At 36.4% G+C, this 23,486-nt stretch overlaps 2 protein-coding genes across 12 annotated transcripts in view; both read right to left on the reverse strand.

Annotated features, from left to right (window-relative positions):
- The window catches only part of edc4 (enhancer of mRNA decapping 4), a 49,012-nt gene extending 46,604 nt beyond the window's left edge, over positions 1 to 2,408 (reverse strand). For 5 of the 6 annotated variants that reach the window (XR_015514383.1, XR_015514382.1, XM_087292329.1 and 2 more), the window contains exon 1: positions 1,083 to 1,272. Coding sequence is in view for 4 of the 6 variants with exons in the window: in XM_087292329.1 (XP_087148455.1) it covers positions 1,083 to 1,170 (88 nt within the window). In the remaining 2 variants the exon portion in view is untranslated. 6 annotated transcript variants of the gene reach the window in all.
- nutf2 (nuclear transport factor 2) lies at positions 1,516 to 23,486 on the reverse strand. Of its 6 annotated transcripts, none has more exons than XR_015514258.1 (7): positions 23,373 to 23,410; positions 16,976 to 17,097; positions 11,143 to 11,214; positions 10,349 to 10,447; positions 9,945 to 10,106; positions 3,286 to 4,610; positions 1,516 to 2,405 (listed from the first exon to the last, which is right to left on the reverse strand). XR_015514258.1 is itself a non-coding variant. In XM_087291903.1 (7 exons), the coding sequence occupies exons 4-7, from the start codon at positions 17,072 to 17,074 to the stop codon at positions 4,497 to 4,499; spliced, it is 384 nt and encodes a 127-aa protein (XP_087148029.1). In that variant the 5' UTR covers positions 17,075 to 18,569; positions 18,746 to 18,920; positions 19,806 to 21,039; positions 21,708 to 23,410; the 3' UTR covers positions 1,516 to 4,496.

The following is a 23,486-nucleotide window of genomic DNA, read 5'->3' on the forward strand; positions in this document are numbered from 1 at the left end:
TCTCTAGCAAAATATATTAAGGTTCGTCAAGGAACAAGTAGTTTTAATACATACATACAAATTCAAGTACTTTTGAAAACTGTAAATGAGTAATAATTTTAGTAAATACATCTAATCTTTAATTTAACTCGAAGACTTTCTACATACTAACACACTATTTTACTTATAGGGGTAAAGCTGGTTTTTATATTTGCACATTCATTCAGTGACAGCTTGTGACATTCTCCCTATATTGTTTACAATGGTACATTGAATATTCGGCTTGAAATCACATGCAAGTATGCTTTTAAAACAACATTAGCCCTCTTTATATGACTGTGAACAATGTTGTACTTTAATAGTCACTTGGCTGCTAATATGATTTCGCTATTTAGAGTTTGCAAAGAATATTTTACTAAAATTATATTAATAAAGAAATAGTCGAAATGTGCAAATATAAAACCAACTTTACCTCAATATTTTACTTGTACACCAACTTTACCTCAATATTTTACTTGTAGATGTTAAGTGTACACGAATACAGTAACTTATTTATGTATCTATCTATGTATCTATCTAACGTTATCTATCTATCTATCTATCTATCTATCTATCTATCTATCTATCTATCTATAAGTGTGTACATACATTATATTGCATAACGTTACACAATGCTTACAAAACCCTAGCAGAAATGCACACATTAAGTTTCAGGTTTTTTTCAGTCAGTCTTTTGGGCACATCTTCGTTTAAAAACATACATTAAATATCTGTTGCCGTCACAGACATAATAAAGTGACAAAAATGAAATACTCTCAACTCTTTCATAATAATTATATTCGTGTCGCAATTAATATCCCAGACTTTCTGTCTGAGCAAAGCTGCAGCTGCGCCAAAACGACTTTAGCCCTTATGTGCTACATTACCCTCTTCCATTTGTTAACAATGTTACACAAAACATAATGTATTTTTCAGTTATGGACTCTTATTGTCGTTGTCCCGCGGTTTGGAGCGAGTTCAGTCAGGTGGCTCGCGCTGAAATCAGGCGCTGCGCAGCATCATCGCGCCGCGGCCTAAAGCTGCTTCCCTCCCCGGCAACTTACCGGCCGAATTTCCCGGACGATCCAGTTTTAGGATGTCCCGAAGGTGCTGGGTCGCACCCTCTATGTCCATGCTGGAACTGGAAGCCATAAAGTAGGGAAGGGGGGAGTAAATCGTTGGAAACTGTCAAATGCTCAATAGTTTAATTCTGTGTCTGAGCTCGCCCCTCATAAAAGCCTGCAACCGTGCCTCTACTTCCGCCGAGCGCTCCCTGCATTTCATTCCCCCGCCTCCGCAAGCAGCCTTCCTTCAGTTCCGGAGAGAATCACCTCAAAGGCACCACATCACTACTAAATTGCATTTTTAAGACTATATGATTTAAATATTACTGATATTTATACATTTGTACTTACGTATTATTGTTATAAACAATATAATTGTAATGGTTATCAAGAAAATGATAAGAACCCTAAAGAAATAACAATAACATCACACTTTACTTTGATCTCCTTTATTTCCACATAAATGTAGGCAACTGAAGTAGTCTGTTTCTTTATTCACATCGTATTACTGTTGTATTTTTGGGAAAATCAAGTATTTTGCTGTTCCCCTAAAACCTCATTTGAGAGCGGCTTTATCCAGGGTCCAGCAAACATGTTTACAACACATGAATTTGTCCAGCAAAAATATACTGCGAGAAAGTGACTGATGTTCTAGATGTGATATTTCAGTGCAAAAAGCTACGACGCAGAGGACATCTTTTTAAAATATCTGTACCATCGCTTGGCACAAAGGCCTTCATAGTTTTAGGACTATGATTTTCTAGTCCCAAGCAATGAACAAAGCTCCTTTAGTGTAAACATCTTGAAAATGAAGAGATTGTGATCTCGAAAACTAGTATTTCTGTTATGTTTTAGGCTAATGTGTTTGTGATCCTTCTTGAACGTCAGAATAAAAGCCTCAGTACTGAAGGTAATAACAGCTTTGGCCACACTACAAACCCAATGACATTTACATTCATACAAACTTATGAAGTCAGCATCCATTACATTTTGAACATTTCTATGAAGGGAAATACAGGAAATTGAAACCTCAGCTAAACAGAGTGTAAATTAAAGAATTAAAGGCATAGTTTACCCAAAAATTAACATTGACTCGCTATTTACTCACCCTCAAGTTGTTTACGAGTTTATTTTTTGATGAACACAAAAGAGGATATTGTGAAGAAAGCTGTACAGGTTTGAAACAAGAAAAAGTAAATACAGTGTGTGCGGCAAGTATTCACAATGCTTCACTTATTCCACATTTTTTGTGTCACAGCCTTATTCCAAAATGGATTAATGTATTTTCTCAAAATTCTGCGCATAATACCCCATAATGATAATGTGAAAATAGATTTTTGTAATTGTTACAAATTTATTAAAAATAAAAAAGCTAAGAGAGAGAGAGAGAGAGAGAACCTTACATAAGGACAACCATCTGTGCAGCAATCCACCAATCAGGCCTGTATGGTAGAGTGGCCAGACGGAAGCCACTCCCCACCTGGAATTTGCCAAAAGGCATCTGAAGGACTCACAGACCATAAGAAACAAAATTCTCTGGTCTGATGAGACTAAACTTGAACTCTTTGGAGTGAATGCCAGGCGTTACGGTTGAAGAAAACCAGGCACCGCTTATCACCAGGCTAATACTATCCCTACAGTGAAGCATGGTGGTGGCAGCATCATGCTGTTTTTGATGTTTTTCAGCAGCAGGAACTGGAAGACTAGTCAGGATAGAGGGAAAGATGAATGCAGCAATGTGAGAAATTCTGAATGAAAACCTGCTTCATTCTGACATCAGACTGGGGCGGCTATTCATCTTCCAGGACAATGACCCAAAGCACATCGCCAAAACTTCAATGGAGTGGATTCATAACAACTCAGTCAATGTCCTTGAGTGGCCCAAAAAGAGCCCAGACCTAAATCCTATTAAACACCTCTGGAGAGATCTGAAAATGGCTGAACACCGTTGCTTCCCATCCAACCTGATAGAGCTTGAGAGGTACTGCAAAGAGGAATAGGCAAAAATTCACAAAGACAGGAGTGCCAAGCTTGTGGCAGCAAATTCAAAAAGACTTGAGGCTGTAATTGCTGCCAAGGGTGCATCAACAAAGTATTAAGCAAAGACTGTGAATACTTCTGTACATGTGAGTTTTCAGTTTTTTTTTTTATAAATTTGCAACCATTTCAAAAAATCTTTTTTCACATTGTCATTATGTAGTATTGTGTGTAGAATTGGGAGGAAATAAATGAATTTAATCCATTTTGGAATAAGGCTGTAACATAAAAAATATGGAGCTATGAATACTTTCCGGATGCACTATAATGAAAGAATTTTAATTTTTGGGTGAACTATCCCTTTAAATCACAGGGAAGATTCATAAGGACTCATTTTCAACCATGATTCAACTGACTGATGTTTAGACTGACCGATCATTAGAAAATACTTACAATTTTTCCTTTTTCTAACATGTGCATCAATTATTGATGCTACCATGTTTAGATTTAAGGTTAAATCATTAAAAAAACTAATTATTACATGTACTCCTTTGCTAATCAGCATTTGATCTGTTCTGTCAGATAAGCCAACACACTTATTTTACTCTAGACAACTATTTCAGGAAACACTGGCCATCTAAATTAAGAAAACAAAAGAGCAACAGGATTTTCTGCTCTGCTCAAGCAGATCTATAAACTTCACAATAGAATAATCTGTGAAGCAGTATCAAAAACATGAACAGGCAAGCACAGTGGAGGGAAAAAAGGCAGACAGGGGGATGAACAAGATGATGACGTTGTTAAGAAAAAGTCAAAGGTTTTATTGTGTATCGTGGCTTGGTAATTATTGTCACAGAGAGCAGTGAGCAGAAAGTGGGAAGCACACTGGTCTGAGGGGAAAGGGGAAATTAGGATGCTGTTCTTTGGATAGCTAGAGCAACCTGACATCACATTGTATGGAGACTCCAATTTTTCATGTGGGGCGAAAACAAAAACAGAGAAACTTTCCAGGAGGATATTCTTAAAACAAGCTGATAACACACTCTGTACTAAAGCAAAGAGAGACAGTAAGACGGTTGTTATTTCAAAAAAGTCAAAATCTGCAACTAAAATGTAAATATCAAACAGCCGAGGTTAGGTTAATAGGTTTCTGTCCTGGTCAGGGCGTCCTCTGGTACTTAAGCTCTCCATCATCATGCAGGTGGGCGAAGGAAAAGGGGGTCCGTTTGATGGCTGTGTGGGCTTTCAGCAAAGAAACATGTCTTTTTCTGGAGTAGAGGCAGTACTGTATATGCCTGCATGTTTTCTGTGATTGACTGCTGTAATCCGGTGCTGTTTCTCTTGAGTGTGATGAATGAAGGGCCGATTGACAGGTTCGGGCGTCATCAGGGCAGAACCCCCATCCTCCACCTTCCCTCCTGATAGCCATGGAGCGTTTTAACCGAAATTGTGCAGCGCCAGGCGGAACATGTCATTGGTGCAAACCCACGCCTCGTTAATGTTCTTCAGGATGAAGCTCTGATGGAATCCCATAATGGGGTCATCGTCTGCCTAGACCAAGCAGAAACAGAGGAGACTTTAGGGGAGGCAATCGTTTACAGTGAAACACTTTATTAGCAAGAAGAACGATCTTGACACCAATAATTTACTGAAACATGCACATTTTCAAGATGTGTTTAGCAGGTTTCAAGGCATATTATCAGGATAGTTCACCAAAAAATTAGGTGACAAAAATGTAGGAAGTTTTTTTCTTTAGAAGTACATTAAAGATTTTGGCTAAAAGCTTGCATTTTATGAATCACCAAAAACCTGTTTAAACAAAAAAAAAATTAATAATCAGTAAAAAAAAATAAAAAATACAACGCACATATTTTCTGTATAACTTGATGGCAAATTAATTACAGAACATTTTTAGATGGAACTATCCATTTTATACAGTAACAGAAAGATACAAGTTGCATCAAGCGAATAGGAAGATAATGAAGGCTAAAAGTTTGCTACAGTACTCTCAACTATTTATCAATCTTCTAAATAACACTTAAGTTAAATTGGAAGCACTAATACTCAGGATGTGTTGTTGTCACTCGGCAGGTTTGGTTTGATTAAAACACTGTAAACATTCCCATCACAATCCTGGTGCAAGACAAGCCAACAAACTCGATGTAGTTCAACTGAAATTTGAAGACAACACAGACAAATACATCTACACAAACCAAACCTCAACACAAACCTAACACAAAACATAACTTCACAGGATGAAACAACACTACAAACAGCTTGATTTGATGACACGGAAACAGCCGAGTAGCTAAAATAAAATGAGTGAAAATGTTGAACCAGGTGGAGACTTTAAGTTTCAGGGTTTATACACATTTTTACTATTAAAATTTCATGATTTTTCCATAATTTTTTCATGACTTTCAAGTAAATTTTCATAACCTAATGTTTTATGTAATGTCTTCATATGCGTGGTAAAAAAACAATACATGTTAAAATCTATTACAGCATATCGTAAAACACACAACAATCTATTTAGTTTTAGGTTAATTTATATCTATGTAAAATTGATTTAGATAATGCTTACACAGCACTAATAATGTGAGAGTAAGTGATTGGCCGAGGACAGAAAAGTAGTAAAGACAACTAATCTATATTCAAGTATACAGATATCTGTTTTCCATGATGTTTCCAAAACTTTGTGCGTTTTTATAATTTTCCAAAAATTTTCCAGGCCTGGAAAATGCCATGTCAATATTCCATAACTTTTCCAGGTTTTCTGCTTGCAATTCAAGCTTACAATTAAATTACACATTAGGAATAACCAATACAATTAAACAACTGTCTATTTAGTTTCATTTTTAAACATTCAAATCACAAAGTCTGCAGAAACTGACGTCTGGTCCGAGCTCTTTCCCAGAGAATCATCAGTCTATAGCGATTGATGATTGGCTACTGTACTAGAAGGCGGGGCTTTAATCACCATATTGACCGTTACACTTTTCCCCATTCAAAACCATACGAGTGACACTTCTTGTGTATTCTAGTCTTTGGTTTTGCATATTTAAAAAATACCAAAATAACAGACAAGAATACTCAGATGTTTAAAATGTTGATACGTTTAAGTAGATTCAGTGTGGGTCTGAAAAGGTTGTGCTTGCATACTGATTAAACATATGAGAACCAGCAACGTCAACAGAACATAAAAATTTAAATTTAAATGTTAAAAAAGCAAATGTAAACACTCAGGTGCTGTTACCACTAGTGTGTTTTCATTTTAAAAGGCTTTTTTATTGTTATGCCTGGCGTTCACACTACACTACCTAACAAAAGTCTTGTTGCTGATCCCAGTTGTAAAAAAAAAAAATATATTAACTTGACTTCTAGTATGGGGACGTGTGAGAGATCAGCAGAGTGGATGGCAACATCAACAACCTGAGGTATCAAGACATTTGTGCTGCCCATTACATTACAAACCACAGGAGAGTTCATTAAATTCTTCAGCAGGATAGCGCTTCTCCTCATACTTCAGCATCCACATTCAAGTAGCTGAAAGCAAAGAGGGTCAAGCTGCACTAGGATGGCCAGCCCAGTCACCAGACAAGAACATTATTGAGCATGTCTGGGGTAAAATGAAGGAGGCATTGAAGATGAATCGAAAGACTTTTGATGAACTCTGAGAGACCTGCTAGAAAGCTTTCTTTGCCATTCCAGATGACTTTATTAATAAGTTATTTGAGTGTTTGCAGAGATGTATGGATGCAGTCCTCCAAGATCATGGGGAGTCAAACACAATATTCATTCTTTTCTCACTGCACCATGACTTTATATTTTATACTGTACATAATTTCTGTTAAGTGATGACTTTTGTCTAAGCAAAGTCAGACCTTACTGTCCTAATTAAATAATTAAAAATCAAGGCATGATCATATTTTATTTTGGTAAAATAAGTGTAATCTAGAGGTCTTTGCTTTCCATTTAAGCCACTTCTGATACCAAATTATCAACTAAAAGTCAAGTTATTATTTGTTGTTTCTAAAACTTGGATAGGAGGCGACTTTTGTCAGGTAGTGTACTCCACCAACTCCACCAATAATATGCACAGTTTCGCTATTACTGATTTTATTAATGCCGGTAACGCAACGATACCGCTTAATAATGCAGACGGATCATTGCTTCGATGCCAAAATAGTGCTTTAAATCATATGTTATTCTTTTTATTTATTTCCATTTTATTTCAAATTACAGGCCTATGAATGTTTAAAGTTTTAGGAAAAGACGTCAAATTATGCCCACACATGATTCGTATAACCGGTAAATAATTATAGTGAAATCAGCTTAACCGAGTCATCAAACTTTACGTGGCCTATTACCCAGCAACATCAGTGTTAGGGAAAAGCTAAATGTTACAATCTAATGTCATTTAAAACAACTACTTAGTTACATTTTAAGGCATAAGTGTGGCCAGAAAAATAGCCTACCTAAAAAAGATACCTAAATTCACAGTTATTACCGTGAAAATTGGTTAAAGTTTGTCACGAATAACACGCAACTCAGGCTATATAACTTTTTTCATCATTTTAAATTTAAAAAATAAAGATTTTAGGCTATCATAAGTGTTTATTTTTTTCGTGATATTGTCCGGTTGTCATTTGTAAACCATCATAAACCATTAGGCTAGGCCTACCCGTCATTTTATTTATTTATTAAGCCTATTTTAATAACTTGTTTTCAGGTTATTTTCATTTTAGGGCCATGAGCTACAAGTCAAAACAAACACGATATGCTGACTGTATTTTAGCTCTTAAAATAGATCTACAATATATTTTATGTTGTTTAATTTTGCATGAGCAAATAGCAGTATAGCCTAAATTACATATTTTAAAAGATTATCATCCAGCCTACCTGCAGCATGTGAGAGGTTTCTCGGTTGATCTGCGGTAAATCCACTTAAGCAATATATTCTATTTATAACACTACAAACTTAACTTCGCAGGCCGATCATCTTTGAACGCAAAAGGCATTTATTATGTGTTATACCTTGACTGCTGCTGCATAATGGGATGTTTCTCTACACAACGGTAAAAGTGAGCTTTTTAGCAAAATGAAAGCAAACATTCAAAGGGTTCTGCGTTTTGTCAATTTTAGCTTAATTGTAATAATAGTAATAATAATAATAATAATAATAATAATAATAATAATGTAAATGAATAAATTAAAATATTATTTATAGTGTAGCCTACTGTGTGACTGTGCGGTGAACTATTTATTTTTAATAAAACATTTTTATTAGGCTACATCTTCCCGAATAACTAATGTGAAAATGACTGGCAGTTGCGTCTCTTTAACAGCAAATTTCTTCTGCGTTTCTTCCTTTTAGAGCTCAAGAGAGTTGTCTTTAAAGAATTAGTTAACCAAAGCATGTAATGAATTAAGCTGCTTGTCTCATGTCACCCACTTTTCTCCTTTGTGAGTTGAGTGCGCCTCCATCGTCGTGTGCGCGTTTTAAAGGCCGTTATTTACGGGCGCACCTGACCTGACGCGCGGACCGGATCTCTCAGCCTGATCTCACAAGAAAACGTGTTGGATCTCTGGACTATATAGGAGCTTTAATCTCACCATTTTCATAATTTAATTGCTATATCATATATTTTAAAACTTTTGTTTTGAGTGAACAATCAAAATGGGGGGGCACAAATTCTTTCTGAGGGGGCAATGCCCCCCTTTGCCCCCCCGTAGCGCCGGGCCTGCCTGAACACTTCCGGGATGTACTAGTGGCTCAAACTCGCTCATTTTGAGGCAGGAACTGGCTGACGTGCAAGATTTTTAACTATGAGGTAAACACAAAACAAAACTTTCCATCCGGAGCTCCTTTACAGGACTCCACACTTGTAAACAATCGCTCCATTGGACTCGTGTCCAGCTCGCGCCATTCACGCGGCTCTCGGTCCCGCCCAGACTCGTCAGCGCTACCAAGCCAACCAATCACAGAGCTTGCGCTACGCGTCGTTGCGACGTGTAGTTACAATTTTTGAGAGGTGCACGTCAGCGACGCCGACGGCCACGGCGAAGGGCTATGCGTCAGCGCCGTAGCATATGTTGGCGTTTGACGCAGAAGTATAAATCAGCCTTAAAACACACAAACTTTTGAAAACAGGGACGTGTCTATCCTCTCTGACTGGTCTTCTGGACAATTGTGCATCATTCCCTAATTCGTCAAGACACTTTCATTTAACCATTATACAATCAGCAAGTACAGATGCTGGCAAAATATGCACGTTCCCAGTGAGTGTGAATGTTCATGGAGCATGTGTTTTAGGTTGAATAGTGTGGACAGGGACCATTTTTCTGAAACTTAATAAACACGTCAGTCTGGATGTGGAGTGTTTGTTGCACACAAAACAATATATTCTGGAACAATTTTGGAAAATAGCAGCCATTATATCCATAGTAGAAACAAAAGTTACTATGGAAGTAAATGGTAACTTTTTCCAACATTCTTCAGTATACCTTCCTTTGAGTTCAACAAAACCCAATCAGGTTTAGAAATAGTATATGATTTCAGAATTGATATTTTTGTGTGAACTATCTCTTTAAAGCAAAAGATGATTGTTAGTCACTACACATTTCTATTTTGTCACATTAAACACATTCATAATCACAAAAAATTGTCCAACTCTTACTGCAAATGAACGAATTTCGGGCGTGTTTGTTGCTGCCAATGTGAAAGTAAACACACAGCAGGCAAACCAGCATCGACAAACTCATTATGGCAATGCATTTCCACCATAATAAAACCACACAGACGCTTGATCTGAAGACAGTTTGAAGCCATTAGCAAAGCGGCTTGTACAGTGCACGTAAACCCAAGCGCTCACTAGTCCTTACAGACTTTAAGAGAAGAAGGAAAGGCCATGTGACCACCGAGAGTCTTTGAGCTCAAAGGTTGTGCAGGGCAAGCCTGAAGACTTCATTGCTGCAAACCCAGGCAGTGTTGATGCATTTCAACAGAAAGGTCTGGTGGAAGCCCAGCACCTGGTCATCATCCGCCTGATAGACAAACACACAACTCTGAAATTGGCAGTGAAATTTACGCACAACCAAGTGACGTAATGTGGTGCGAGAGGGCAATCAAAAGAGGCTTAAAACATCCGCGGCTGCTGTCGTTCATAATGGGACTAAGGTGATTTTATGCGTTTCATATGGGGAAAATGCTCTCTCAATCACGTATATATTTGGCAAAAGTGTTCATCTCAAGCGCTGCTATGATAGAATGTTAATAAAATACTTACTTTTAGTTGGCCTACTACCATACTCAATATGCAGCTATCAGGGGTGGGCTGGTGGTCTTGTGCTGTTATGCTGTGAGCTATTTTTGTGAAGGGCAGGCTCTGAAACAGAGAAAAAACAAAAAAAAAATTCTAGCATATGTTTTACGCAGTGGATGCCCTTCCAGCTGCAACTACTGTACAGGGAAACACCCATACACTTTCACATTTACACACACACACACACACACACACAATGGGCAATTTAGATTATTTAATTCATATGGCGCATGTCTTTGGACTGTAGGGCAACTGGAGCACCCGGAGGAAACTCGCACCAGCATGGGGAGAACATGGAAACTCCACACAGAAATGCTAACTGGCCCAGCTGGGACTCGAGCCAGTGACCTTCTTGCTGTGAGGTGACAGTGCTAACCACTAAACCACCATGCCACTGCTATATAACCATACATGCTCAATTAAATTATTACAACATTAAGGTGAAATTTTCACACACATTTAAACTTAATATTTAAAAGCAGTATTGTTAGATAACTTTTTCCCATAAGAATAGTCCATTTGAATAGTACATTTTTGACAAAAAATTAATTTGGATTGGAATCAGAATGATAAACAAAACATGATGACATGAAAACATTTCCCAACTAATAGCTAGAATTTTAACATTGGTGCATTTTAGTTGGAAAATTGCCCCTTCTACTTAAAAAAATAAATAAATTTAACCAAGAACAAAAAGGAAACAAGAAAGAACTTTATATCAACCTCTAAATTTTAACAATATAGATCAAAATACTTACGGAAAGCTTTTCGACAATTGCCGCTTTTCCCTGGAATTGCTGACCCTCCCACGTAAGGCATGATGCATCAATCTAAGATGACAGAAAAAGAGTTTGTAGCTTAAGAGATCATTATGTAGAAAGTGAAGCAATGCTGTGGTCAGTTAAATACAATTATACACCTACTATGCTATATTATCTATTATGGAAAAATGACAATAACTGAACAGGGGCACTCGCAGTAGTAGACAATTAGGGCTGCACGATATATCGTTTCAGCATCGGAATCGCGATGTGCGCATCCGCGATAGTCAGATCGCAGGAGGGTGCGATGCAAAGCAAAAAAATAAAAAATAAATAAAAAATTTATATATATATTATGGGTGGAGCCGAACCGGAATACGGTATTCAGAAAAGCAGGAATAGCGTGTTTTTACGAATACTTATTTCAAACAATACTTGATGAATTATTTGTATTTGGGAACAAGAAAAACATTATATCAAAAAGCTGCGTTTCCTCATGAGACCGCAGTGCATGCCCGCGTGAGTGAGTGAGACGTTCAGGAGTCGGTGGGCGGGGTGGGGCCGGGGTAAGGAGACTGAGCAGGCTGCTTCTCTATATAGCAACAGAGAAGGCTTGGCAGAGCGAAAAATACTTTTCTGCATTACTATTTTTGTTTATTTTATCATACTAAAATAACACGTGACAGAAGTTCACTCAAAAGTGAAAGTTCTTTCTGTTATTAATTACTAACACTCCCGTCATTCCTACTACTTTCAGAACAGAAATTTTGATATTTTACCATAAGAAAATGCAATGCAGTTATGAAAATTGAGAAATTAAAGCAATACAGAGATCTGGTCCCCGCGTTAGGTCAGGGTGCACCTGTAACCTTAAAAACGCGGACGCGGCGGAGGCGCACTAAACTCACACGGGAAAGAACTGGGCATTCAATTCATGTTTTAGTGAAATAATTCTTTAAATACAGCTCTTTTGATCTCTAAAGGGGAAAAAAAGCAAAAGAAATTTGTTGTTAAAATAATTTTAGCAAAGACTCAACTGCCTGTCATTTTCACATTCGTTTTTCAGTTAGGGATTTGGTCTATTAGAGTAACCTAATAAAATTGTTTTGTTGAACACTGTAGTCTACACAATAATCAATAATATATATATATAATGTATATTTATTATATACATTAGCTATTATTAAAACTAAACTATACAATTGATAAAACAAAGCCCTTTTTAATGTTTGCTTTCATTTTGACACCGCTAACAGTTGTAATAAGAAACATCACATTATGCAGAAGCAGTCTCAAGTTAAAAACACCTTTTGAGTTTAAAGATGATCAGCCTGCCAAGTCAAGTTTACAGTGTCATAAATGAAATGGGTAGCATGAGTAAAGGGGATTTGCCCAGCACACAACCTCATGCGCTGCAGGTAGGCTGAATGATAATCTTTAAAAATATATAGGCTATGCAATACAAAACTTTAAACATTTATTTATTTTTTTTATGAAAAGAAAAGAAATCAGGAGAGTAAAATATAATTTAAACCACTGGTCTGGCACTGATACTTTATTGTATGTATCCAGAAGAAGGGGGAAAAAAGCAGATGAAAACCTGGCTGGGGAGACGGCGATAACATATCAGTTCTTCAGCAACGATCACGACATCATTGTGATGCGTTTATCATACAACGCAGTTCGTGTTTATAATCATTAATATTAACTAGCATTAATTCTCTCTCTAGACTTGGGCTTGTTCTTGTCGGCGCAATATAGCCTAGGCTTATTGCACGTACGAATCCGATTGTGAAGAATGATTAAGCGCTTGCATTTTTATTGCATCCTTTTCGCAAGTTATTCATTTGTTTTGTTTTTTAAGTGGTGCGAACATTATTTACTGGCAAACATGTTCCTCGATCTGGTACATTAACAAATAATGTAGCCTACCTAAGTTAATTTACCTTTTATGTAAAAATTAAGGAATAACTTAATTAAATATTAATAAATAAAACATCCGTATAAACGTACATGTTTATTTTTGAACTTTCGTTAATAAAACAACACAAAACTGTTTATAAATATTGTAGTTAAATATTAAATTACTTTAACTGCTTGAAACTGTATAATAATAACAATTAAACGTTACATTTTTAAGAACTTAACAAATAGTCTAAATGGCTCTTTACTAATCAGTGTAATAATAATATAAATAGATATGTAATACTTGGCAACATAACAGTAATTTTTGTTTTAAAGTGCGTGACGTCACGTACTACGGCCGGTGGCAATGGACAACCGAGGTGGCAATGACCACCGCGGTGACGCGGTTGTCATGGTGACCGTCACAGCCCTAGTTTTAAGTATATATATATATATATATATATATATATATATATATATATATATATATATATATATATATATAATATCGCAATATATATCGCAGGGGAAAAAATATCGCAATGTCAATTTTTTCCAATATCGTGCAGCCCTATAGACAATGCACAAAACATTACAGTTATATCTCTGTTTGTTGGGTTGTAATACAAATATCTTTATCAAGGATTTTTTTTTTATGCAGCTCAAATAGTAAGAGCACTTTAAGCTCTTTTCCAGTTCAAGTACAAACCATGAGAGTAAATTTTTGGAAATTGAGATTTATATATTGCACAATAGTTGAAGAAACACGCTTTCCATTCACATATTGTTAGGACAGGGTTATATGTGGTTAAGATACAACAATTTGTAAACCTGGAATCTGAGAAAAATCTGAGTAAAATCTTTTTTTAAGCAAGTAATCGAAAATTAAGTTTTTAAAAAATTACAAAAATATAGTTCATATTGAAAAGATTGTTAAAATAAAATGCTGCAGCTTATCACAATTTTGAAAGTGTCTTCATGAAACTTCATGAATCTTACATTTCTAATAATTTTTGCTATAAAAAAGACAATTCTGATAATAAAAAAGAAAATATTCAAAAATAGGAAATGCAATGATTTACTGGTTTCACTATTAACCGCTCTTTAATTCCTCATGGATAATGAATCGCAAAGGTAAACAATAGATTTGTGTTAGGACAACATGAGGAAATTAAGTTAACTTATTAGTTTTTACAAATTTAAGTGGATTGAACGTAAAACAATTAGATTGCCACTTAAAAAATCAAGATAGTATTTTAAATACAGTTGTAGTCAGAATTATTAGCCCCCGTTTATTTTTTTTTTCCCAATTTCTATTTAATGGAGAGAAGATTTTTCAACACATTTCTAAACATAATAGCTTTAATAACTAATTTCTAATAACTGATTTATTTTATCTTTGTCATAATGACAGTAAATAATATTTGACTAGATATTTTTCAAGACACTTCCATACAGCTTAAAGTGACATTTAAAAACTTAACTAGGTTAATTAGGTTACCTAGGCACGTTAGGGTAATTGGGCAAGTTATTGTATGATGATGGTTTGTTCTGTAGACTATAGGAAAAAAATTGCTGAAAGGAGCTAATAATTTTGACCTTAAAATGGATTTTAAAAACTTAAACTTAAAAACAGATAAGACTTTCTTCAGAAGAAAAAAATATTATCTAATAATTCTGACTTTAACTGTAAGTATTTTGAACAAACAGCAAACCTTTTTTTTTTGAGTGTGGAGAGCTTTCCAGGTGGCCTAGTTGAGCGCACCACGAGTCACGTGACAAACTGGACTGATCAGCTTCATGCTTTGTATGGAATATACACATATCTACTCCAAAGAGAGTAAAAAAATACTAAATTAAAAAATACTCCTCAACCCCCGGGCCGCGGACTGGCACCCACCCGTGGATCAATTGGTACCGGACCGCACAAGAAATCATTAATTATTTTCATTTTATTTATTATCCGAGTAGAATGATCTTTTATTTTTAAAAAATATTTTATTTTGCAAAATGAACGTATTCTCTCGCTTACATCTCAATCACTTGAGCACCAAAATTTAACCCACAAGCAGCAAAATAATTAAGAAGCAGACATCTTGGAAAATTTCTTTGCATAGGAGAAAAGGCCCAAATGAAGGATCCACAAACTGGCAAGGAATATATCAGCAACCCATGACAACAAATAAGGTCAATTCAGCATATCTGTACTGCAAGAAGATAAACTGCTGGTGATCACAAATTATGGCGGCCGTTAACATATCGTGTTGTTCCTAGGGTTGGGCCGATAGACGATGCCGATGGCCAATAGACAACACGATGCTGAGCCGGTATCGCAGATACTCTTTTAGATTCAGCAGCCTTTGACTACATTTGTCCTCTTTAAAAGGGAAATACTTAGCTAATAGCTTAGACAAATACATTTTTTATTAAAATTTTTATTCATTCATTGTTCTGTTATTTATTTTCAGTGTAAAATATTACTTATATTTAAATGGCAAAAACATTTTTTCACTCATTTTAAGTAAAAAAAAAAGATGAATGGACTATTATTTGTTTTTATTACTATTCTGTGCTGTATTAATTAATTACTGAGCAACAATAAATAACACTTTAAAATATGGAGATTTTATGTTATTTTTTTGTTTTGAACTAGTAGTGTTTTGAAATTAATGAATGCAAAATAATTGTGATAACCGTGATTAATCCACAGACTATAACCGTACAACCAAAATCTATAATTGTTGCATTCCTATTAGGGCTGCACAATTTATCGTAAAAAGATCGCCATCTCGATTTGACCCCCTAGAGTCAGACGATCTTAATCCAGCATTTCTGCCAATCATATTTTCAAGTTCAAGGAATAAGCAAAGCGGGCTGCACGAGTCTTTTCATTCTTTCACATACATTGCACTGCGACATGGACACCTCCAAATGATGTTGAAAGAGTCACATACTGTATTTATAAGGTATAATTCACCTAAATATGTCATTTTTGTCTTCATATAATGCTGTATTCGTGGCCGGGAAATCACACGTGATGTGAGCTGTAGTGCGGGCACGCGCCCTACTTAATGATAGACGCACACGCGTCTCCTTTAGTGAACAGAAACTGCTGTGAGTAACAGGTAATAAAGTTGTAAATAGTATTGAGTTTGTGGGACAGAGTGATAGTTTGAGAGTTGCGTGTGAAGTATGAACCGCATTTAGCAGTGAAAATGAAACAGAAAGCGTGCACATCATTAAAATAATCATATCGCATTTTAGAGTTATGATCATGACAAGCATTTGATATATTTTTTTCTTTCATAGCGAACTCACAGTTGTGCATAAAAATAAATGTTTACAGTGGCAGTATAACTACTCTAGCCTATATAATGTTGATTTTACCAGAGAATTTAAAGGTCTAATATTGTTGTCAATGATTGCAAGCATATTTCTCAACATAATTCAACATCAGAATTATCATAAGTAGAATAGAATTACTTATAGAAACCAGTAGACCTACACATAATATTATTATTGTTGTCTAACCATATGTTTGAGAAAAAAACAATAATAATTGCCGACTCATATTAACCTTTATTTTACATCTACAGAATTGTGAGGAATCGTGATCTTTATTTTAACCCAAAAAAAAAATCGTGATTCTCATTTTAGCCAGAATCGTGCAGCTCTAATTCCTATTCACAATAATATACCTGTGCAACATAAGATTAAGAGGTTTTGTGATCCAGAGCCACACATTTCTGGGCTGAAAAGACACTGAAAAACTTGCTTGCTACCCTCCAAGACATAAACCAAGTGAACCTTTAAAAACCCTCATGATAGCTATACAAAAACAAGTTGGCAAATCTCTCTCTCTCTCTCTGCTAAAGGACTAGTCAAAGAAGAATCCTCCTGAACAACAACAGCAAAAAACACTTACATATATTGATCCAAGTTGAGTCCTGTCTGTGTCAAACAGTTGATAGTAATGTTGCACAAAGCTGGATCCTATTTGTTCCCAAATCGGCTTGTCTCCCATTCTGATTCACCCTGCTACAGGCACTGGTGGAGACAGAAGAAATGACTCAATGCATTAAGACAGACTGAGTACAGGCAGTACAGTTCACATATATTTTTAAGATGCAATGCTTCAGCTTATAGCAAGAAGGACCAGCAATTTCAGACTTGATACTCAAAGTTAACAATCTAGATGGCTTATTGAGGCCTATTTCCATTGTTTTCATTGGTTCAGTTCAAATCAGTAATTGCAGTTCATTATTTTAAAAGATGTCCAGCTATAAGCAGTTTTCAAAAGACAGCAATAACTTTATTAAGCTCAACTCAGTTCAATAAAGTGTCAAAGATGCAATTCAACAGTTTTACAGAAGACAGTTAATTTAATTCAGGTTTTGTTCTCATCTGACGGTGTTAGTCTTATCAATACGATTCTTAAGGTAAAGTTTCTATGTTGATTGCTGATACTTAAGGCGATTTACCTTCTGTTTTTTGTACAGGCCAAACAAATGTATGTGTGTTGTGTTTTTAATCACGTTCATTTGTTTAGATTTGCTTTTTATTTATGGTTCATACAGGGATTTATGATGACTATAAGTAATATTTAAAGTGTTTTTCTCCACTAGTTTGGTTTATTTGGGCATAGCTGAACTGCCAACCTGCTTTTACCAACAAAAACATGTTCCTGGATTAACATCTATGTTGATCCTGGAACAACATTCCAATTAGCCAATCAGAATAAAGAAATATGTTTACAGTTGATGTTCGGTTTAATCTTACTGTTTGGTTTCTGCACTTTTACATGATTGTCCAACTATTTTTCCCCTTTGATTTTGGGAATAATTTGCAGTTATAGTTGGGTTTATGGGTAGGAATTCATGCCCAATCAATCAGTACAAGATTGGCTAAATGAAGAGTTTTCTTTCATATTTCACTTTTGGTGTGAAGGCAATCCAGGCTTTATCACAGTATGAGATTATTATCATTATTACACACACTGCAGGAAAATAGCAATGCTTTTTTTTAAATATCTTTCAGAATAAATCGCGAGTTATACTGGAGAGAAGAAATGTCTAATTAAATTTGGTTAAAAGAACAAAATACCACTGGTTCTTGCTCAAAATTAGAAAATAATATAACAGCGACATACTGTTGAAACCACACAGAGCTGCTGCATTCTGATGGATGACTGATATGAGCAGAACCCTGATTGTTCAACAGGTGCGATCTGACTTGTGATCAATGAGTACGTTTACATGGATACCAACAATCAGATTTTAATACAATTACAATATTCTCATCAAAAGTCTACCTCGTAAACAGCGATTTTTGATTACCTTAATCCGACTAATGTCATTATCAAACTAAACAGAAATTGGATTAACACGTGGAGTATGGCAATTTTAATTGCATTATTGAAGTGCAGTACAGACATGTGAACACCACAATCAAACTATTGCTGTCATGTAAGATTTTCGTCGCATTGTGCAACAGGACAGTCTATACCAGGGATGGGCAAACTTGATCCTCGAGGGCCAATGTCCCTGCAGAGTTTTGTTCCAACACTAGTCAAACACACCTGAACAAACTAATCAGTGTCTTCAAGATCACTTGAACTCTCTAGGAGGTATGTTTGAATAGGGTTGGAGCTAAACTATGCAGGACACTGGCCCTCCAGGATCAAGTTTGCCCACACAACATGAAACTCCAGGGGAAATGTGGATAGCGCAGTGATGTAATGACGTGAATCGAATTGTGTGTTATAACATGTTAAACTAGATCATGAAAGGAACATTCAGAAATGAATCAAACCAAGATCATGATGCAATGCTGTAACAGTTTTAAGCTCAAATTGATTTCACACATATCTACTAGGGATGTAACGGTATCAGAATTTCACGGTTCGGTAATACCTCGGTATGAATGTCACGGTATGGTATTTATTGAATCATTTACAGGAAAAACAAAACTTATGAAAATACTCCAAAAAAGTGCCAAAAGTGTCAATGACATACAAATTAGCCATCTATCTGTAAGCTTTGAAACAGGAACTTCAATTTTAATAACAAAAAAATATTAAACCATGTAAAAAAAATAAAGTTTCAATTTAGTATTGTTGAAAACTCATCACATTCAACATTTAATTACTCACTCACTTAGATAGAGATGGGTTTAAAGGAAAATTATCATATAAATATAATCTGGTAAAAGCTGGTATCTCTGGGCATTTACAATGTCCCCTGCAACAGAAAAAAACCCTCTCATTTGGGACTGAGGTTTCCGGGACAAGAGAGATATGACTTGGCCCAGGTTGACAGCAGTGGGTAACGTTGTGCATTGTCTTTCCCCCACTTGAGAGGACAAACCATGAGTGAGATAGAGGTCTCATGTCTGCATCAACCTGACCAGTGTGCTGTTCAGATTGCTATTCAGTACGCGCGCGACAACACCGCTATTCAGTACGCGCGCGTCGACAACACCCGCTTTAGAGTTTTTCAGCTCTTTTTCATCCCCGCTTCTAGCAGCACACTCCATTTCCGCATTACTGGATCTGTAGCGACAACAGACCGCAAGGGATGATGGTCAAGCATGGGCTGGTGGGAATTGTAGTTTTCGCTACCTCCCGTTCGCTTCATTCGCCTGAGCAAATTTTCTCAGAAGACCTATAGTTTTACTGAGTCATGCAACTTCGGTAATATCAAAAAAAATTAAAATTGCGGTATGACGGTATTTACAATACCGTTACATCCCTCTACAGATGTAAAAAGACAGACAGCAGTCATCTCAAGTGGAATCTGAATAATCAAAATATCTGAATATTCAAAATTGTAGTTTATTTGTGTAAGAAACACAGGCTAAACATGCTAGCAAAATAATGTATTCACCTTATTCATTTCCTGACAATATGCCAGATATTGTATAAGAACAAAATTTAAACAACAAAATCACAAAATGAATAATCCAGACAGTTTACACCGACAACTTACATGTGTTCAATCAAAATAATCAGTCTAAGCACGAAACTAAACATCAATTACAACATTGACTGCTCATGGATGAGTATGCACTGTGAAAACAGTAACAGTGCAATTATGTGACAAAATGTACACTTTCATGAACACACTCAGGACCTAATGTAAAGGCTCATACACACCGGGACGCTTTTCATTTGCGTTTATTGTCAGCATTTTTCAAGACGTTATTCTGGGTTCAAACCCAAGTGATTTCCACTGGCGTCAAGCAGAAGAGTATGCAAAATCACTCCTTGACGTTAGATGGCGCTACTCAACTTTAAGCTTCTAACACCCACTTGTAACACAGAATAAGAAGACAAAGTTGACACGCTTGTTGTTATGCATAGTTAAAGTAGCAGCTCCAGTAATAAAGAAATGATTATTGTTCACTAGGCCAATAAGCAGCTCCACGTTCATATCGCATCTGTGCATCTTCTTCAATATGTGCTCACAATGACAGTTTTGTGCCTGAGCACCTCCAAGTGCTGTTTACTGTAACTTCAGCAGTTCCGTGCACATGAACAAAAGTGAAAATCTGATTGGTGGAGAAGGTTTTGACTCGGCGTGTCAAAACTAAAAATTGAGCATGAGGCATTTCTTTAAAAATTATGCTTTTACGCCTAGCGTTTTGTACGTTGGTGTGCACGATCACATTGACGCCCTTTATTTAGTCATAAGGCGTTAAAAGACGTTGGAAAATGTGAGCAAAAACATCTCTGTGCACGGGCCTTAAGGTTACCTGAGCATTTTGATTCATACATCAATGCATCAACAGGAGCTGTTGGTATTTATTTTGCCTCTATGAGTTTTTTTTTTTTTTGCATTATTATACTTTAAAAAGCACCCACAGTAGTTACTTAATGAATCAACAAGGATTGGAGTTTGGTGCCCAAACTCAGTCCTGGAGGGCCGGTATCCTGCATATTTTAGTTCCAACCCAAAAGAAACAAACCTGAACCAGCTAATTAAGCTCTTTCTAGGGCTGTTTCTCAATTCCAAGAACGCAGAGACCGGTCTTGCCAGATGTCCTCGGAAGAACGAACTCAGGAGACCACCAGGGCAGAGAACGCGTCCTTTGAGAATTGAGATGCTGCGTTCTTCCTGATGGTCACATGACCTTCACGTGTTTTAAATGGTAAATTATTTAAACATTTCAGCCTTCATACAACGATTTATTGTTTTTCCCCTTTTCAAAATATATACTTTGCATAAAAACATTATAAATATATGTTGCACAATATAAATAAAACTGATTTTAATACGAATTTTAGCAAACAAACACCCTTAATGTGTTTATTCCTTTATTAAGATGTCCATGGTAATGTTTACTTTCACCGTTTCATTTAGGGAAACTCCTGAGGTAAATAAGTGATATCTCTGAACTTTAATAATAAATCTAAATAAAATGCAGCGCTTTCCACCTCCAGCCGCAATGACTTCTGGGACTTCCAGAGCGAGTTTGGTGCTCAAGTCTGCATCGTTGCATCCTCCATATCAAGATCACATCCGGGAAGTTTCACACATCCTCCGTACTTGCGGTCTTGAGTATTGGAACTGAACTTAGGCAGCTGATGATGACGTTGCACGAGAACACGACCGCTGCAGAACAGCAAGACCGCTGAAGAACCCATATTGAGAAACAGCCTAGGTGTACTAGAATCTTCCAGGTAGGCGTGTAAAGGAAGTTAGAGCTAAACTGTGCAGGACATCAACCCTCCAGGACCAAGTTTGCACACCCCTGTTTTAGATAATGTCGTTTCTAATCTAATGTAGCCTTTTGTTTGTTTATTGTTAAAAGCTAAATTAAATGTTTCAATTAAATGGTGAGAATTAATCAGATTTAGTTTAAATGTACATACTGTCACCCGACATATAGAGGACAAATCAAGGCAAACTATTCAGCATTGTGAACTCCAATGTGTTACAATTGTGATTGTTTATGTTTTTATTGCATGACATATCATTTTAAATGTTCTACTGCATTAGTTAATACCATTTAAAGTAATGTTTTCTAAAAGAAATAGGAAATTACCCTTGGCAACTTAATAGTAATATAATTTAGTGTATTTAACTTTAGTCCTCAGCTCTCAATGATAGTTTTTAGGCCCTTTATACGAAAAGTTTGGGCATCCCTGTCTTAGATGATTTAAGCCAAGGTTAATTCAATACAAAGTTTCATTTTTAAAAGAACTATTTCTTTAAGAGGGCACTTTCACTTTAAAATGATGGTATGGACAAATAACTCATAACAAAAACTGCAATATTCCATAAAATCCTTAATCATCCATTTTAATTTTATGGTAACTTTAAAACTTTATAGCTTAAACAGATGACTTAATTGTTTTGGTATTTCTGAACTCTTTCAACTCAGCTCCTGCTCCACCCATACGGATTTGTCAGCAGTTTTGACTGGCTACATATCACGTGCTTGGACTATGACTCACTTAATCATTCAAACTCAAAAAACATCAATTTCTCTGAACTCTTTTAGTTGAAAAACAACTGAATAGTCACTTTCGTGGTTGTGGGCCACAACGCTCCTTTAGTTAACGATAGTTGGAGCAGCTGACAGTAGTAGGTCACCATAGCTAACATTAACTAATCAAACTGCTTTGATTCCTGTCAAATCGACAAGTCAAAGAAGTCAATTAAAATGATTCTTCCATCAATGACTAATAAAGAAAGGCATTTGGATCGTCATTATAAAGATGATTTTAGCTCTAGCTGGATGTAAGCTAATAACTGCATATACAAATCAATCACTGTGAATATGTAACGTTATAGGCTTCTGAATTATCTGTAAAAAATCACACCAGTCAAACTACACCCATTGTTTGATCTGGACAATTCCCAGCCATTAAAAATCACAGTGCTATGACTACCAGCTAGCTTTGACTGGCCTCTCTGTGGACTGATTCATTGTAGCTTTAGCCGCAGACGTGCTAACACTAGGCTGTCTGTCTACAACGAGCTCGCCGGCTAAACGCTCATGAAGAAAAGTTGTGTTTTACGGTGAAGTGGCTGTGGTTTTCTGAATATCGACTCGGAGGTGGATAGCAACCACCACCGGCGAACTTGGAGCAAACGCGATCTCGTTCCGATCTAAAAATACCCCAGCGCCATATGAGCGGAGACCCTCGCGCGGCCCGTACACGCTCCTGTCCTATAGGCGTGTCCTATTAGCTAGCGCTTCAGATCATTCTTGGCAAAAAGCCCCAGTCATACTTCGCATAAAGTGGTTATAAAGTAGTTATGTGCAGCGCAAATACAGCGTTGCCTGCTACAAGTGATATATGGCCAGTATCTTACCTCCGTGAGCCCTAAACCGAATCCCCGGTTCCAGTTATGGCGAATCCAGCGCGCGGAGAACAGAAGTTGAGCGGCCTCTTCAGTGTGAGCATGCGCACTGCTCTTACACACTGC

The sequence above is a fragment of the Danio rerio genome, chromosome 18 (genome assembly GCF_052040795.2).
Source record: "Danio rerio strain M-AB ecotype USA chromosome 18, GRCz13ab, whole genome shotgun sequence".
NCBI classification, from domain to species: domain Eukaryota; kingdom Metazoa; phylum Chordata; class Actinopteri; order Cypriniformes; family Danionidae; genus Danio; species Danio rerio.